The 14,515-nt window shown below is 42.8% G+C and overlaps 1 protein-coding gene across 1 annotated transcript in view; it reads right to left on the bottom strand.

The window, feature by feature from the left end:
* FASTKD2 (FAST kinase domains 2) overlaps positions 1-13,795 on the bottom strand; it is a 19,100-nt gene extending 5,305 nt beyond the window's left edge. Inside the window, exons 1-8 of the mRNA XM_019554446.1 lie at positions 13,026-13,795; positions 9,788-9,891; positions 9,201-9,309; positions 8,085-8,208; positions 3,234-3,373; positions 2,452-2,624; positions 929-1,092; positions 327-548 (exon numbers count right to left, since the gene is read on the bottom strand). Coding sequence (XP_019409991.1) covers positions 327-548; positions 929-1,092; positions 2,452-2,624; positions 3,234-3,373; positions 8,085-8,208; positions 9,201-9,309; positions 9,788-9,891; positions 13,026-13,694 — 1,705 coding nt within the window. The 5' untranslated portion in view covers positions 13,695-13,795. The remainder of the gene's footprint in view (positions 1-326; positions 549-928; positions 1,093-2,451; positions 2,625-3,233; positions 3,374-8,084; positions 8,209-9,200; positions 9,310-9,787; positions 9,892-13,025) is intronic.
* Between the last annotated feature and the right edge of the window lie 720 nt (positions 13,796-14,515).

Genomic DNA, 14,515 nt, shown 5'->3' with positions numbered 1-14,515 from the left:
CACACCATTTGAAAAGGTGCTTTGCAAAGTGGCTCATTAAAAAGGTCAACATAAATTTAAAACAGCTACTGACTTTGTAACATCAGCCACAAAACATTAAAACCAAATGCCCAAACCAATTCTGCAGAAGAGGAGTAACTCTCCAAATATTTTAGCATCACTTTTCTACAAAATACAGTCACAGATTGAGGAAGTCATTTGCTAGCAAACTTCTTGTTACCAGAATTTTACATTTTAGTGGTATTTAACCACTATACACCAATTTAAAATTATTTATAGAAATATAAAACCTGATTATAAATCATGGCAATAAAATGGCTTCATACGAGCATAATAACCATGTTCCAGCTGCACGTTATGGCGAAACTTGCGCGTATCTTGTAGAATTGTCTGCAGTACCTCCCGAACCTCCGTGGATGTCAGCACTACGGGGAAGGAGGATTTCTGTTGCAACATGGATGCTGGCTTGCTGAATGAATGCTTATCTACTTTCAAACACACACGCACAGTGTGTAGCATTCTTTCAATGTGTTTTAGGTTAGCACCACCTGAGAGAAGGAGGGAAAGAGAGATGCAAAATAAGGCAAACATTGGACTTTTTATTATATTGTGTTTGTTATCTCATAAAATCCCCAGTTTCATAGGCTAACATTGGGATGAGAACAGATTTTAGATTTGCTTAACAAGAGATTAATTCCAATTTGAGGATAGAAGAATACTGTTTCTTGAAAACATATGTTCAAGGATGTTGTTAGTCATCTTGTTAATTCACCATAATGGCCAACAAAATTTTGGGGGTCTTTCATATCTGATGTTAACTACTAGTGTTCCTCTTAGCTTGTGATCTTGATCCACACCTCAGGTTGTGATTGTATTAAAGGCACACTACTGAATTCAAAGAGATAATACACCCGAACTACTGCCTGACCTGGTTTTAGAAGGTCACTGAGGACATCCTTTTGCATGAGGTGATTAAGTGCAGCTTGAGGAAGATATCCTAGAATGCAGAATGAAAACACTGCTTTCAGCAAGTCTACGTTACAAATCGTGAGGAGGTAGGAACTCAAGGAGCAATTGAGGGCCTCAAAGAACCTTCAAAAAAAGAAGGGGGAGGGGAAAAAGCCATCTTTATATACAAATTTATGAATAAATGAACTCAATATTGTTAATAAAATCTATATTTCAGATAACATCCCCAAACAGGGTTCTTATCTAGTTCATATAACTAGAACCCAAGTCCAGCACACAAACTTTGAAGCCTATAAGGCAGTGCTTAAGACCACCAGTGGCCAAACTCACAGCTCTCAAGTTGCATGAAGATCCCAGAGAGTTTAAACAAAGCTCCTGAAGAAAGCAAAGTAGTGAAATAAAAATGTTCATTTTCATTGTTTCATTTATTATTGTGTGAGAACAGCACCATTTCAAGTTGCTGTTCACACACAATCCCTTCCATGCCCCTGCTGCCATCACTCAACTACAAATAATGATCTGAACTGGGGCACTGGGCAGATTGTTGACTCGAGCATATAGGCATATGTGTGCATGTGTGTGTACACACACACACATCCCCTCAAACGTTGTATGTCCTAGGCCTCTCAGCCATGTCAAAGTTTTGGTTGGGGATAGAAGGGATAGTAGGTTTGGCCACCCCTGATCACAAGACCTCAGAGCTACCACTAATCTGTTTGCTAGTTTGTCAGTCTAGAACTAAAATGACAGAGCCCCTTCCTTATTACATTATCTTGCTATTTGGAAAATATCTGCGAAAATAACAACACTGACAAACACAGCAAACTTACTTCAGAAATTACTGTATTTACAGGAATCTAAGATGGTTCTGAATTTAAGATGATCCCCCAATAATTAGATTCTATACATGGAAAATTCATAAATATAATAATTTTCCATGTATAGAATCTAATTATTGGAGGGTTATCTTAAAATTCATCCCACAGTCTCTACCCCTTCTGCTCCCTCCCTGGAGCTGGGCCTGGAGCAGACACGTGCTCCGTGCTTCAGGCTGGAGCAAGGATGAAGTCTGTGATGCTGGAGAAAAGGTGAGGGCAGCCAGGAGGTAGGCAACAGCTGCAGCTCCAGCCTCAACTCAGTCAGAGCCAGAGCCACAGCAGCTGTCTGTCCTGCACCACCTTGCATTTAATTCCAAAACAAGGGACTTTTATTCCCTCTGCTTCCTTTCCTCCTTGTTAAATGCAGAGAATACAGCCTCATCTTGGAAAAGAGTAAATAAAATAGTAAAATGGACCACATAAGAATTATGAGGGCCTGGGTTTAAAGTGGAGGCTGCTCAGCCCCCTCCTCCTATCCCACAACAGAAATCTTGTATTGGTGGCAAACAGCATTTCGGATTGCTGTTCACATACAATTCCCTTCCATGCCCCTGATCCCATCAATTATGAAGCATAACATAAAACTTTCTACACCAAAACCTACTGCTGATCCTGGCCTTTGGGAACATAGTTGAGCTGTGAATACACCCGAAGAATTATGAGAAGATCCTTCAAATCCAGGGATTCAGGATGGTTTATCACCATCTCAGCCATAATATCCAGCAATTTAGTGGGTCGAAAGCGAAGAATTTCAAAGACAGACAGAAGCATAACAAGCTAAAACAAAACAAAAACAAGAAAAAACGTTATTAAAAACAGAGGAAGAACTGCAATATGACAACTCAATCTGCTGGTATCACAGAATTAAAGAGATGTTTATTGGAAAAACAAAACTTTTTAAAAGGTTAATAGCTATATTATTCTGAGCCTGACCTATTTATTACCACACTGCAACAAACAAAAGAGTGGTTGGCTGCTATATTTAAATCCTAATTAAACACTATTACTAAAACATTAAGACTAGTTATTCTATCAATGTTATTGAAGATTCACCCTCTACCAATTTGGGTAGCTACACAATGCTGCAAACATCAAAAAAAGTTACAAATTAACACGCTTTAGATGCAAAACAAATTTCAATGTTATTCCTTTTAAACATTTAAGAAATTACAACTAAGTTATTATTTTATGTCTTTTAAACTTTCACACCAAAAATCTGACTATAAGTAGAACAAAACTGGAAGTTATAACCCACTGCAATCCCAAATCAGAAGACAAACTTAACTACAAGTTATAATTAGGAATTCCATGAACCAGGGAATGTACACTTCTTTCTAATACCAGCCCTGCTTGATACCACTTTAAGTCTTGTGGTCATATCCTCACCTGTTTAATGCTCCACAAGTTGATGAATGAAGTCACATAGCTTTCTATGGCTGAAAACATTTCTACATTGTAGTAGCGGAGAATATAGCAAGTGTTCAGAATATGGTTGAAATCCCAAAATTCAGTACCAGGGAGAGTTGCTGCAAATAGAACAAAAAGAACAGATAGTACACAGACTGGGAATGTAGGCTGACATTATTGGCACTGGAAGAATGAGGGGAATTGAAACTTGAGTGAAAAACAAAAAAAATGAGACGTGGAACTGAAGGATAGCGGGGCTAGGCAAGATGTTGAAGAAAGGAACCATGAAGAGTGCAGATACGCTGAGCAAGTGAGGATAGCAGCACTGGATCAAGGGCCTGGGATGACTAGGAGATACGACTAGTCCAATAATGTTGGGTCTGGGCAGATGGGTTCAACATAGGCAAACATGAGAAGTACCAGTACCCATTCAAGCACACTTACCACCCTTGCAGTAAAAAAAAAAAAATCTGTGAAATGGTAAAGTATCTTATTCCCCTTGTGACAGGGGACCATCTCAGGACCAAATCTCACCTTTGAACTGCCCACCTGTCTGGGGCAGTCTGTCCTGTCTCACCTGCCACGACTCCATGAATAAATAACTGGATGTAAAATGCAGGAGGCTGCCCATTTATACCCTGATGCCCAGGGCATTATACACAGCTCCAACTCCCCTATACCATGCCTCGCAGATGGCATCGTAAGTTGTTAATAGCTCTGGTCCATGGCTCAAAGTCTGCCCCTTGCTGGGCCTCTAGCATTCTTCCCTAATACTCTGCCCTTCACAGGGCCTCAAACACACTGCCTGCTTCTGGGCCTCATTCATATTGACCCCTCACTGGACCACTCTCAACCCACCCTATCCCACAGCCTCTTCAGGCCCCCCGTGAACCCTACTCTACACAGCCCTTCAGGCTTTACAACTAAAACTCCAGCCAGTCCACATGCAGCCCTTCAGGTTTCCCTCACACAGGCCACTCCTCTACATGACCGCCACTGGCCTCATGCCTCACACTGGGCTGAACTCAGCCTCTAGACCCCCTCTGGGCTGCTTCTTTAGGTTCACACTCTTATGGGGGTTGGCCCATGTGCTGCCCTTCAGGCATCCCCTGCAACCCTACTCTACACCTCTCATGCACAGTCCTTCAGGCCACCACTGCGCACCCTACTCTGTGTGGGCCTCCACACATACTTCCGCCCTCTCGCTGCTCTCTCTCTGTCCCCTCTCTCGGGTCTCTGGGATCTCACACCGAATGGGACTCAGGTGTCTGTAGACATGCCTGGCCCCCATGCCTGTCCCTACATCTGGGTAACCCACTAGGATGTTGAGGCTGAGGCTAAGGTGCCCCATACTTGCCTTTCACTGGGGAGGCAACTGGCCTGGCATTTCCTGGGGACCACCCACCACGGGCAGATGCAGTAGATGATCCTACTACCCCAGCAGGGTGTAGTTTTCGGTCATTCCCCAGGACCAGGAGCCTCCTGCCATTCCCATAGCTCCTGCCCTGTATCTCCAAGGTGTTGTGAGTAGCAGCTCCAACTGGGTGGTGTTCTTTCAGCTGCTTACAGCAACTGCTGCCTCAGCCCTGAGGGCCTGGGTTTGAAGTGGAGGCTGCTCAGCCCCCTCCTTCTATCCCAGAGCCTTCCTGCAGTTATGTGACTGCTTCATCAGAGCTAGCCAACACCTGCCAGCTGCCCCGCTGCCTGCTCGAAGCCCTTAAAGTGGCAGGCACCAAAAATGTTCTGCCACTCCCCTGTAGAGTTAGTCTATAGACAGGATTACAGCCTTTCACAGTGTACTCGACTTGTATGCATACTCGGGACCAGTCACTTGCATAGCACACTGCCAGTCTCCCAGTTAACTTGCTGCCTACTGCTTACTTTGCAGTGAGCAAAGACAAGCCCTCAAACTCTATTAAAAATCCTGGAAATGAAGAAGGCAAGTCAGTTTTAAGATTGCTACAGCCACAGCAGTGACAGTGCTGGATACTTAATGAACACTGCTTACCTCAAGCTCACGTAAGTAAATACACACTCTTTGTTCAGTTCGAAGGCTACTCGCTTATACACACTTCACTGTTTTTCAGCCCATTATTCTGCTCGCTGCTGTGCCAGATGTCTGTGGAAAGGTTCTAAAACGTTGCAACCCTTCTGATGACTAATGCAGGGATCACTGTGATAACCCATCCTGTTGTTTCTGCTTTTTCAGTTTGATTTTTCTTTAAAAAGTTAGTAAGCTGCACTTTTACATACACACAAAAGCCCTACTTTAAAAGAACACTACATTTATAAAGTCAAGTATTCAGAAGTTAGGAAACGTCAAAATTAAGGTTGCTGCATTATCTTCATCTGACCCCCTTGCAAGCATGTATTATAATACAGCTTTTATTAACATGACCATTTCCCCAAAAGACTGCTGCCTCATTCAGTGAACAGGGATGACCCTGCTCTCAGGTCACACTGAAAAGGCAGCTGTTGTCTGTAAGCCCTGCTTTATTTGTTGCAACAACTGGAAGGTACATATTGAAAAAGTGGTGGCTGGAGAATGAGAAAGGACAACTGCATGGTTAAGGCAGTAGGACTGTTGTCCTGCATGAGCCACCTTAGGTCCTAGGTGGTGCTGAATAAATCAGTTTGATTGAACTCCGTTTCATAGACACTAATCATGTTTCTCTTTTCCTAGGTGCCCAACTTGAGAGCCTGGGGTCTGCTTTACAGACGTACCAAGTGTTTACAAACAAAACTATACTATTCTATTTGTAAGTCAACACTCTATAAAAGCTAAGCCCACAGTTTTGGGTTCAATTTTACGAAAAACAGCTTTTCTCCTGAATATAAATTGCTATGTACTCAAAAGGACCCTGAATGCCTACTGCCCTTATAAAAATTACACTGCAGAACCCAACAGCCAAGAACACAACTCAAAGGTTAAATATACTAAAGATCATAAAAAAACAGCTCCCAAAACATTCTGACATTATATATTTATTTTCTGCATAAAAATACTATAGGTATAAATGTCAAGATTATGGGACAGCCTGATTATAGGTGGAGTCTATGTATAACTGTATTATTTATAATTCTCTGGAAGGAAAAAAAAAAAAGGTAAATTTATATCAGAAAAACAAAAGCCAAGTCAATGGACTTAGCACATATAAAAGAGCTATACAATTATTCATATTCCAAAAAAAGGGGAGGGGGAAATCAGAAGGCAAACATCTCAGCATTTGAATTCTGGTTACCCATTTCTCAGTTTCACATAATTAAAATGCAAATAATACCATCAGCTCACCTAACGGATGACGTGAGAATGATTCAGTGAATGTTTCTGAGCACGTCAATACAGCAGTAGGGAGCATCATTGAAAATCTTCCAGTAGAAACTAAGAATTCTGCCCCTAAAGCAGTGGTTCTCAAACTTTTTTTTTGGTAGGCCACTTGAAAATTGCTGAGGGTATCTGCAAACCACTTAAACTTTTTTTTGTTCTATATGTCAAAACACACAACTCATATGTTAATATCAGTAGTTTTTACCTTACAAGTACAAATATTCTTGATTGTTCCGTAACCTTTCTGGGGACCACTTGAATGGAGCTTGTGAACCAGCAGCGGTCCGCAAACCACAGTTTGAGAATCTCTGCCCTAGAGGACACCTGAACAGCGTACTGTAAATAAAGCACGGGACTCCAGAAAGAACAACGAGGAAAAAAACTGGTGAATAGCAGTGCCATAGCCATAACGGTCTAGTACTGGACGGTCCAACTGGCAGCCTACAGGCTGCATGCAGCCCACAAGTAGTTAAGCTGAGGCCCACTCAGTCCTGCCCAGCCACAACTCCCCCAACTGCTCTGGCTGCAACACCAGCTAAGGTCTCTAGACTCCCTGTCCTCTAGCCTTTACATTCTACATCTGCCCCAAGGGGCAGCACAGTGTGGCAAGGCACAAAGTAAGGGTAAGACTGAAGCCCTACAGCACATGATGCATTAAGAGGGATGGTAGCCCATGTGAGTGCATGCTGCAGCAATGCTGAGGTGTGGGTAGGGAAACATCCACGTGGGGCTGTTGCACCAGTGGGTACTATAATGTGTCCACAGGTGCAGCCCCCAGACCAATGTGGAGAGAAGCATCCACAGCAGGCTGCAGGTTACATTCCAGCCTGTAGACCTCACTGTTGGAATGACCCTGAGCGAATGCTCCTCTCCGCAGTGGCATGAGGACCCGCACCTACTGGCCCAGGGCCCGAAACACCAGCAGGGTTGGGCTGGGGCTCCTGGCCTGCTGGGTGTTGTGTGTCCACATGGGGTCACTGCAGTAGTGGGGACCATGCAACTCATAGGCCAGTAAGTAGAGCTCCCAGGCCAGTGTTGGTTGGACAGGGAAGAGGGCAGGAAAACATCCACACAGGGCCATTTCAGTGTTGGGGGCTGTGCAGTCCTCAGGCTGATGGGTACAGTGGGGAATAGTCATGCAGGGTCATTACAGCAGTGGGGATCAGACAAGTCTCAGGCTGGTGTGGGGGCAATATCCATGTAGGGCTGTTACAGCAAGGGGCACCATGTAGCTCCCAGGCTAGTGGATACAACCCATGAGTTAGTTGGAAGTATTCACAAGAGATGCCTTTTCAAGGCATTAAAAGGGGCAGAGATCACAAGAATTACTTTCTTTTGTAATACACCCACCTAGGGCTCCCTGTCAGATGGAACTGCACTGCTATGATAACATTATCTAAAACAACGATGTTTCTTGAATTTTAAAAGAAATCGGGGAAAAAGGAAACACCGCATTCTCATCAGGAAGGGCTTGTGCAGAAGAACTGTAAAGTTTTACTCACCAACAATTTTCTTACTGCAGCCATCTAGGATTGGAATAGAGGTGTAATTCATCGCACCCAGCGTGTTAAATATACTTCGAACATTTTCTGAAGTCAAACTATGCATCTCTTTCAAAATTCTATTCTAAAATGAAATAAATGTCGTTATACTTATTATAGACTGAAGTAGTCCAAGTTTTCACTGCCTTAAGACAAAGCGAGTAGGGAGATCAAATTATGCCAAATCCTCTACCTTTACCAAATATGGGGAACTTAAAAACTCCTTCTATTAAAAAAAAAAATCACAACTTATCACAAGCACAGTATGAGCTGTCTATGATCAACCTTCAAGCTGCTGCAATTTCTTTCTTGAATTAACTAGGTAAAATGACTGCATAATTTTGCCAACCAGAATGGCAAATCATTGCTGGTGTGTTTACTGCTACTGCAGTCTTGCCTACGTGCAAGATTTCTAAGCCCACTGTTTCCCCTTGCACTATCCCTTGACACAATACACCCAATTAAGCCAGTGAAAGTTAATGGCTCAAGCTTAAAGATGCTTAAATGAGAGAAAAACAGGAGTAACTGCTTTCACATGGACAGTTTTACTGATGCAACTGTTCCTACAAATCAAGCCCACTAACTTTAGCATCACCAGATGTTAAATAGAACGTAATTCAGTATTTTTGCACATCACATGTCATACAAAGCAATGAAGGAGAAGGTCAATAAAAGAACATATGTCAAAATACAGTTCAAATACCTTTGACCAATACCAGGTGCTTTCATTGGACTTAGAGAATATTACAAGAACTCCATTATGTTGGGAACAAACAGATCTGTTCCTTGCCTCTTAATATCATATTCTCAAATTTCAGTCCCTCTTACAGAGACACTTCTTTTTGGACCCTGACAGCAAATATTGCTAGTGCATGTTCACTAAAAAAAAGTTTTGCTATTGCCAACCTACTGTCTACATTCTGACCTGTCCTTATAGTAGGAGCAGCCACCATTCAACCTCTACAGCTGCAAAATGCTACATGGTTATTACACACCCAACCAACAAATAGCCATGCCACAGCACTAGCTAGATGGGAGTCACAGAAGGCCCAACCAAGAACAATTCTCATCTTTTACCTCAAATTGCTTTTTGAGAGACAGTTGGGCATCTTTTCCAAAATGCTTCATCATGGATTGCAAAAGATTAATGTCACTGATCTCTGGCATCCGTTGCTTTACCACCATCCTGATAAAAGGAAATGGAATTTGTTAAGTGAAGCCTGAATCAGAACCAGAGCAAGCACACACACACACACATTTGCCTCTACTTGATACAGCCTAAATTAAACTGATATAATTCACCCTTTCTCCAGTCTTCCTGTTAAACTGGTACAGCTGTACACTGATCCAACAGCAGTGTGGATGTCTACCTATACTAATGTAATTACTTTGAGAAAAGAAATCTCCCAATGATATCTTACAATGTGCTGCCCTGTGAAAAACTCTCCCCCACCTTTTCTAAACTTCGCTGCTCAGTCAGTAATTATTACTTATATACTCCAGTACATTCCATTAGTAAATAATCCCAAAGAAAACACTAAAAACCTCTTCAGAAAAATAATGCTACTCAGTCTCCTTTCAAGCCATACTTATATTCCACGGAAGCAAACATTCATATTACATGACTATAAGTAAAAAATAATAAAGATGCATCTTTTTCTTACTGTAGTCCCAATTGAAGAGCATCTACATTCTTGCTTTTTTCCATCTTTTTTAAGGTACACACCAGACACAAAAGACACTTGTCACTAAATTCATTGAGACGCTCCTATTAAAAATATGTTCATAAAGTTAATAAAAATACTTCAGCCTTGTAAGCAGAACAGCCAATTTTTACCAGCCACTTTATCCAAGAAAAATATCAGTTCACTGAGTCTCATTCTCCTTTGACCTACAAAAGAGTCCAGCTAGTATATTTTACTGATTTCAGCAGACTAATTCCCAACTTACCATTAATAAATCAGAAGAGAACACAGGTCAAAAAGAAAAAAAACCCACATTGTGCAGAAAAGAAAGAGCTTTGCACCAAACACTGCAAACAATATAGGTAGAAGTCAACGAACAGATCAACTGGTCACATAACAAATATCATCATCGTTACTGGTATGGCAGTTATTAAAAAACTAAGCAGTGCCACGCGCATGATCAGAGGTCAGGAAAACAGATCTTACGATGACGGGCTGAGAGCCATGGGACTCTTTAGCCTGGAAAAGCGTAGGCTCAGGGGTGATCTGATGGCCACCTATAAGTTTATCAGGGGTGACCACCAGGATCTGGGGGAACGTTTGTTCACCAGAGCGCCCCAAGGGATGACGAGGTCGAACGGTCACAAACTCCTGCAAGACCGTTTCAGGCTGGACATAAGGAAGAATTTCTTTACTGTCCGAGGCCCCAAGGTCTGGAACAGTCTGCCAGCGGAGGTGGTTCAAGCACCTACATTGAACACCTTCAAGAGTAAATTGGATGCTTATCTTGCTGGGATCCTATGACCCCAGCTGACTTCCTGCCCTTTGGGCAGGGGGCTGGACTCGATCTCCCGAGGTCCCTTCCAGCCCTAATGTCTATGAAATCTATGGCCTCCTATGAGGCTCAATTAGGACTCCCTTATCTAATAAATTGTTGCCCCATCCTGCCCTCAGAATTGTGGACTGCTTTATTTCCATTCTAATATAATACAATATAATAAAAGCCTTTGTCTGTCTGTAATGCTCCAGACCAACTGTGTATGCACTGCTGAGAGGGTGCGTGTTGATAGGCTGCGAGGGCACAGAGTGTTAGGAACAAAGGTGAGGGAGCCATGGCACCACCCCCACCCCCAGCAACAGCTGGCTTAGAGGGGAGGCAGCAGGAAAGAGGGGAGGAAGGGAGTGAGGGCAGCAGGAAGGGGGGGGTTCCAGTGGCAGCACCCACCCCCTGCTGCTGCCGCCACCCAACCCCAAACAACAGCTTGCAGAGAAGGGGAGGCAGCAGGGAGGGAGGAGAGGAGAGGAGGGGAGGTTGGGCACGTGCAGGATGTTGCCTGCCACTGGGTGTTGGCGGCTGCAGCTGCATGCAAGCTCTTCTCCCCCCACCTGTTCCTGGGAGCTGGCATTAGCATGGGGTGGAGCAGCAGGGGTGCACGGGGCTGGATGCGGGGGGTGGAAGGGACGCAGGGGGTGGAGGGGCTGCATGGGGCCAGAAGCAGAGCAGCAGCACAGCAGGTCACTGGGTAGCAGGGCTCCGTCTCCACCTGTTTCTCATCATTCATGACAGGTAATTTGCTACTTTTATCAATAACATTTGGCTATTGGTAAGACAAGATGGCTAAGGGTGGAGAAACAGAGGTGCAGGATATATTGAAGGGGTGATGTGGATGGGAACAGATTTTAGGAAAAGGGAAAAATGGTGGGGGAGGAGAGGGAATGACAGCTCCCCAGATTGGGTAAGCGCAGCAATATAGCTGAGGGTTTTGAGGGAGAAAAAGAAAATCAAGGAGGAAACGTCAGTCAGAGGATAAGCCATGTCCTGGAAGTGACTAAATCTCTGTGGTAAAGCCTGAAGCTGAGAGAGAATGACCAGAGGAAGTCCATGGTCAATGGCAGTAGCAGCAGCAGCCTGGGAAAGTGCTAGAAAAAGAGGGCAGTCTAGGGAAGCATATAGTCGTGAGTAAGCTGATTACATAAAGTTGCCAGGAAGGTACAGCAAGCAAAGTAACTTAGAATCAAAGAGAAGAAGAGGGACTCTGGACCCTCCCATCAGGGTGGGTTAAAAAAAAAATTAAAAAAAAAAAAAATCAGACTTTTTATTTTTATTAAAATCAGATTTTTATTTACTTCTTTAATTTATTTTATTAAGGTGTTTAAAAAATAAACTTTAATTTTATAATATGTTAAAATTCAAAGATATCATCATGGAATAAGTATTATAATTTCTAATGATATACTATTTGAGACAATATATTCATGTAACCTTTTCAAAAGTTTTATAAATAGATCACAACACGCCATAGTCTATATTAGGGGCCCAGTATTATGGGGTTCCCAGAGGCTCCTCTATAGATTAGTAAAGATTAAAGAAAACCACTCTACCCAATGGGACTCGGTGCTCAGTTGAGAAGATCCCATTAAGCATCTCTGTGATGCTTAGTTTTGCTTCTCACACTGTGGATTTGGGTCTCTAGAGATCATAGTTATTTGGGTAGATGTGGTATCTTTTATTAGACCAACTAAATAGTTGGAAAATTGTTCTTTGCAAGCTTTTGGGCATAAACACCCTTCTTCAGGCATAAGGAGAGGTTTTTTGTCTCTAGAGATAACTTTCTTGTTAACAGCAGTATGTGGAGATGAGAGATAACAGACCTGATTACCCTATTGTCTCTCTGCAAGTCTGTGTACACACAGGCACACTCTTACCTTTCTCTAAAAGTGCAGTTTTAAGAAGTTAAATGAATAAAGGATATCAAGCAACAACAATGTACTTTTTATAGAAAACAATGATTACATTGAGGCTTCCTGACATTTAAATAATGATTCAAATTGATTTTAATTAAAACAAATCCACCCTGCCTCCCATAAAAAAAAATAGCAAAAATCCCTCCCCCTCACTATTTTCCTCCCCCAACACAACTGCCTTATATTATGAGAAGAAGAAAAAAGAGGGGAGGTGGGAACCAAAGGGGAGAGAGCTCTGCTTCAGGCAAATCTGGTTTCAACACAGCTTAATGAACAACTGTTCTTCGAGATCAAGAGGCTCAGCTCATCTCCCCTCATAATGCAGCATAGCATAGCAAGGAAAAATGCAGAGAAAGCTTGGACCTAACTCACACTGTTTCTACCTTCACAGACCTTCAGACACTATGACATCTACTGCCTGTCAGAACCAACAATTTTATCCCAATATTAAAAAAGAGGTTCTGATACTTACCTGACAGACCCTCAATAAGGTCTGAATTAGCAGCGAGTTCTGGGGAACTCCTAGACTAAACGCAGAATGCAGGCTGTACACCAAGTCTTTTCCCCAGGCGTCTGCAGAATGCTCCAACAGATACTGACTTGCCAGAGCAAAGGTGGGATGCTCAAATATCACCTGTCTTTCAGAAGGCTTACTATCTGCAGGCATATTTTTGATGAGTCTCCACATTGCACAGAAACTGCTTGTAACAACCTTACTGGAATAATCAAACTTTGCAAGTAGGTCTAATACATCACAGGGAGTCTTGCATGTCTCAAGAGCATAAGTGAACAGTTGGAACTGACTTCTACCCTTCATTTGCAAATTCCTTTCATCACCTGCACTCTCTTGTATAACATTCAAAGCATTCATAGAGCTTTGCTCATGTAACTCAGTCTTTCCATCTCTCTGTTCACTGACATCGGCAACTTCTGTACTAAAATCACGTGTCTCTTGAGGCAGAAACTGGAGACGGAACTCAAGCCAGGAAGGAGGAATATTTACCAGGACTTTCTTTAGGTTCGTACTTTGTACAGCACTCTTATATTTATAGGTCCCCAACATATATGTCCTCATATGTCTAACTCTGAAACCACCACAATATCTCACTGTCCTTATCAAATAAACAATGTTATGATTCATCCTGTTCAGTTCTTGTTAGCAGTTTTCAAACGCCAGCTTAGAACATAGGGTCTTGTTGAAATTCTAGCAGCAAACACAGGCCTGAATAACACAGTAAGAGAATTTACTGCAAAATCAATTCAACGTTACAGATTCATTAGAAGCTTTCAGTTTAAAGATAAAAATACCGTATCTTGAAACACTTTTGTAATGGAGCATGGAGGAATGGGGAGGAAGGGGATAGAAATAGGTTTGCATCAGGGACTTGAAACTAGACTTGCCACATCCCCACTGAGACCCTATCACCAAATCACTGACTGTTACAGAGTTGCATCTCTTTCTGGTTTTGACCAAAAATGCCATCCAGGGACCAGGAACCCCTTCCCAAAGGAACTTACAGGGTCCCGTGAGAAGTGCTCAGCAATCTCTTCCAAAAATAAGAAATAATCCAGGCCTCTTTTATGGAGCAGGCACAGACCCTGCCCTCACCACTCCATTATCACTAGTTATCTATAGCTTATTACTGTTGTTGATATCATAATCAACTCCTCCATGCCCCCTGCCATCCTTAATACATGCACCCCAATGGGAGGCACAAATATTGGTAAAAGGTCGTGTTATTTTGTGAGACAGCACAGAGCCCCCTTCCCTGCTCTGTGTCAGTACTACAGAATAAAAACCTGATGGGAAAAACAGGCCCAGCAGCCTCCCCATCCCTTAGTATTGCTAGCCCCTGGAGCCAGCTCAGGCACAGCGAGGTCTCGCGGCAGCACAGAGAGGCTGGAGAGGCGCAGCCAGGAAACCTGGGGCGACCACAGTTATCCCGGGATCTAAGAGATAAG

The sequence above is a fragment of the Crocodylus porosus genome, unplaced genomic scaffold, assembly GCF_001723895.1.
Source record: "Crocodylus porosus isolate Cpor-Errol unplaced genomic scaffold, CroPor_comp1, whole genome shotgun sequence".
In the NCBI taxonomy this organism is placed as follows: Eukaryota; Metazoa; Chordata; order Crocodylia; family Crocodylidae; genus Crocodylus; species Crocodylus porosus.
The sequence above is the reverse complement of the archived record's forward strand: the minus strand, read 5'-3'. Positions and strand labels throughout refer to the sequence as shown.